Genomic DNA, 4,664 nt, shown 5'->3' with positions numbered 1-4,664 from the left:
AAAGTAAACATCTTATCGGAATCAGAATAAACAGATATATAATAGACATAACCAGCTAATTGTCTCCATGGAAGCAGATTAACAAGCATACCATGAGTCATGTAATTTGCCAGATTCGTCTGCATTGGTAGTTACGGTTATGCAATTTCCATGTAGACTGAGCCGACTAACAATAACAAGTCACCCCGTTTCAAAAGTTAGTGTCATCACATAAAATACTGACTCAATATTGAACGCAGACTAAAGCATGCTTCAAGTTAATATACGTACATTAGCTTCTCAAATAGACTTATATTTACAGTGAAGGTTTCTATGCCACCCAAGATGGATAAACAATTTTTTTTAGTCAGTCAAGAGTCTCTCAAAAACGAAAGGTTGGGTTATTGCGCACATTCAGTTAACGGCCTTTGTATTTACACCATCTCATGTCCACCATTAGATGTTGTCATGCACCACAGTTTATTCATTTAATCACAAATAGTATTTCTTTTACACAAATGATACATTGATGTAAACACTCTATAGATTAAAATACATACTTCCAGTCATTACAGTAGATCAATAATCATATCTTATGTCCTGAGCTTTTAAAAGAAATTTAACAAATAACTAAAGATGTGTTTCAAGGGACACAGTATGTAGATTTGAGCTGCAATTTTCATATGCATAAACCATCGTCTAAAAACGTATCTATGCTGGCTATTTCAAACCGCGTCCATACAAAGGGACTTTAGAGATTCACATTTGTGATCTGGTTTCTCTCAGTCTTTAAAAAAATCAACTTAAAAACAACAAATATAGACAACCAATTTTTAAGAGGAAAAATAAACTTTGTTCCAGGCAATTCACCCCTCTTACTCAGCAAGTCAAACACATTTTACATTTAAATACACAAAAATCTTATCATACCAATAGTCGTACGCAACCTCTCCCACATTAGAGGGGATACACAAATTCAATTTACAATCTATTTTCGCTTCAAGTGCTAGCAAACACAGAGCAAAGCAATGCGTCGCCCCATGCAAAAGGAATGCTTTTAAACTGAAGGAGTAGCGAGTGTACGAAAGCGAGCGTCTTTCCTTTTTAAGGGAGCAGGAGAGTATGGACTGTTGGAGAGGAGGGTAGAGACAGGCATCGTATAAAATATCCGGATGTACTGATTTTAGCAAGGTTGGACAATAAGTAAACTGGAGTAGCTAGGTCTGTGGACTTAAAGATCTGATCTTGGATCTGCTAAATTCCAGAAGTGCAGGAGATATTTTAATAGTGTTTGCATCATGTTTGTAAGAACATTCACTACAATATGTTCTTTAGTCAGTTTGTTCATAGCTGAAAATTCTCTATATTAGAATATTACGTTACTAATGATGGAAACGCATCATCATGCAGTTTTGACCCCATAACTGATAACCTTTGCGACCAGCCTCACAGTTTTGCCACAGTAACATTCTTTGATACTAGATGAAGAGCATTTATACATACAAAATATGGAGAAGCCTGCATCCATATAGACTTTGAGACGTTAAGTGACATACAGTGAAAGCAGTAAAAATATTCTTATGGTAGCACTACTTTTTTTGATTACAGATTCTGGTGTGCTGTGGTTCGTGTGGCCTCGTCCTTGCTTGGATTGGTCCCACTGTCTCTAATAACTATGAACTACTTGGGCTAATGTCCTCTGGTGTATCACGGACAGTTTCATAGCAACCGTCCATACATCCAATCAGAGATAATTGTTTCTTGTTGCCATGCATCCTGGTATGTAACGTTCTGATAAGTGTGATGTCTTCCGCTCGAGTACTGTTACCAACTTTTTGATGCCTAATTTGTAATGGAGATCCTAATGATACAATATTGTTTTCTGTATTATAGTGACGTGTCTTGGTGAATGCTCTGCAAACAGCACAGTAATTGGTAATACGGACTACCAGGTGAAGCCACCATCTCAAAGACCGTCTGGAAGGCCCTGCGGTCTAACTCTTCATCGATCTGGTGTCGGTAGAAATCCATAGCTACCAGACAAAAGAGACTAATATCCACTGTGTCGGACTTCCCCATGCGACTGATGACATGAGGCAGGCTAAACAGAAGGGAGATGTTAAGGAAAACAAGAATGAAGACAAAAAGGAAAGGAAAGCATGGAATAGGAAGTGTGCTGTCACCAAAACAAGAGGTGCAATAACTGCACCAACTGAAAATCATGTGTTTAAGGATACAGGGCAGAGATCCACTGACTGGTCGAGGCACTGACAAAGAAACAAGACAAGCTCCACATTGCCATGGCGACAGGCGTCCTCTGTGTGAAGTTTGACAGCGAGAGTAGCACCCAGTCACGCACCATGGAGGACTGCCCAGTTGCATGAAGTGTCTGAAATACCTGTATCAAGAAATACATGCACTTATATGACCATATTACTTGTTTATATAGTGACTTCAAGGGATAGTTCACAAAGAATGTTTTAACTGTTTTTGTCCATACAATGAAAGCCAATGGGGTCCAAAACAACATGGGATAGTATTGATTTCATTGTATGTACAAATATGTAAAAAAAAATTTTTTAAATATAATCTGTTCAACAGAAGAAAAAACAGGTTTGGGACAACATGAGGGTGAGTAAATGATGACAGAATTCTAGTAAGACTAAAGATGCGAACACATTTACTGATGTTCGGTGAATTTTCATGGGCAAAATCTGGAATTTTGTATGGGGGCGAAAACTTTTCCCCCATGCAGATTTCACAACAGTTTAAAAGTTGTTCATGCGGAATCTCCACGTTGACTAACAGAAAGCTGCTTGGTTTGAGAGTGACTACTATGTGAGCTGTATTTTATATAATCGCCGCTCTACCAACAATAGACAACGGACCTTTTTTGCCTGTGAAATTTCGCTAATGTGACCACACTTTTAAGAATCAAAAGCATTTAAGATCACAGCGCACCTAAAGCATTATGTAAGAAATTGGCGCTCAAAAAGTGGCACTTGCCTTGTATACCACTGTAGCCATGAATTGCGGGTAAGGCTGCTGATTGGACAGGAACTCCCCAATGACTTTGTTCATGACATCCTGCAGTGGGAAAAAGTCATCCAGGAACTGAGGAAGGATCCGGGATACCACACGCACCTCACTCGGAAAGCCTTTGCGAATCCTGTGGCAAGAGTTTTCCACAGACGAATCAGTGCAATACAAAAATGCTTTTAGCTAGGGCAAGTTTCTTCAAAAAAGACATACATACCTGTCAAACAGGACAGATACACGCTCCATTGCGACAATGACCGATTCGCTGTCAGGAGCTGTGGGGTCTGCATCAACAGGGCGCCCAGGACTTCCCTTCTCCTTCCCTGTTGGGTAACATTATGGCCACCAGTAAGAGAAACCGTTCCATAATGGATCCATGCAGATAAAACTAGATTTCTATACATCCTGAGCAAGGATTGAAATTAACTTTTTCACTCACCAGCCAATTTGGCTACTAAATTTTTAAGTTACCGGTCATTCATAACTCCTACTAGCCAAAAAAAAACATGGTTCGAGGCTGTCTACACTGGGCGTGGCAAAGAAACCGTTGCAAATCATTTTGTGTCAGTACTAGGGGTGTGCGATATTGACAAAAAATAATCTCAATATTTTCTGGGATTTTATCGATAAAGATAATTAGACAGTATTTTGCTGAGTGTGTTATTGTGCTGATATCTTAAGGACTATCGTGGACAGCTGAATCCTAAAGTTTTTGATATTCTTCATATTCTGTGTGGTCAGTTCACAGCAGTGATAGAAATTCATCTTTTCCAATAAGTTTAAATTGATTTGTACCTTTTATGGGCATTTTTACTTTTATAAAGCCATTTTTTTTCTAAAAGTGTACATCATCTTTTGAGTCAAATTCTTACATTTAATCAGTCAATTATAATAATAATACATTTAGGCTATTACTAAACAAATGAAATCAGTATCAATAAAATTCATCTTTGCAGAAGTGGAATTTAGATGTATTTACACAATGCAGCTCAGAGGGACAAGGAATTGCTTTAACCTGCAGTTACAAATGCATAAATAATGTTTCGATATTTAAACATGAAATGTTGAATACTGATATTTGAAATAATTGGAAAAATGAAAAGATACTTTAAATGTGAAATTAAAACGACCAAAAATCGGCCCTGGCACTTTTTGGTCCAGGTGGCCCACCACAACCACTTATACACACATATATATATATATATATATACAGGGATGGAAATTAACTTTTTCACTCACCAGCCAATTTGGCTACTAAATTTTTAAGTTACCGGTCATTCATAACTTCTACTAGCCAAAAAAAAACATGGTTCGAGGCTGTCTACACTGGGCGTGGCAAAGAAACCGTTGCAAATCATTTTGTGTCAGTACTAGGGGTGTGCAATATTGACAAAAAATAATATCTCAATATTTTCTGGGATTTTATCGATAAAGATAATTAGACAATATTTTGCAGAGTGTGTTATTGTGCTGATATCTTAAGGACTATCGTGGACAGCTGAATCCTAAAGTTTTTGATATTCTTCATATTCTGTGTGGTCAGTTCACAGCAGTGATAGAAATTAAGCTTTTCCAATAAATTTAAATTGATTTTTACCTTTTATGGACATTTTTACCTTTATAAAGCCATTTTTTTCTAAAAGTGT

General features: G+C 37.4%; 1 protein-coding gene across 1 annotated transcript in view; it reads right to left on the bottom strand.

Annotated features, from left to right (window-relative positions):
• Window positions 1-834: 834 nt before the first annotated feature.
• The window catches only part of LOC107714228 (huntingtin-like), a 48,239-nt gene continuing 44,409 nt past the window's right edge, over window positions 835-4,664 (bottom strand). Inside the window, exons 56-59 of the mRNA XM_016520029.1 lie at window positions 3,236-3,341; window positions 2,986-3,148; window positions 2,217-2,377; window positions 835-2,080 (exon numbers count right to left, since the gene is read on the bottom strand). Of these exons, the coding sequence (XP_016375515.1) occupies window positions 1,867-2,080; window positions 2,217-2,377; window positions 2,986-3,148; window positions 3,236-3,341 (644 nt within the window). The 3' untranslated portion in view covers window positions 835-1,866. The remainder of the gene's footprint in view (window positions 2,081-2,216; window positions 2,378-2,985; window positions 3,149-3,235; window positions 3,342-4,664) is intronic.

Source organism: Sinocyclocheilus rhinocerous, unplaced genomic scaffold (assembly GCF_001515625.1).
Source record: "Sinocyclocheilus rhinocerous isolate Xijiao unplaced genomic scaffold, SAMN03320098_v1.1 scaffold3862, whole genome shotgun sequence".
Classification (NCBI taxonomy): domain Eukaryota; kingdom Metazoa; phylum Chordata; class Actinopteri; order Cypriniformes; family Cyprinidae; genus Sinocyclocheilus; species Sinocyclocheilus rhinocerous.
Note: the sequence above shows the minus strand (reverse complement) of the source record. Positions and strands in the feature narration are given on the sequence as shown.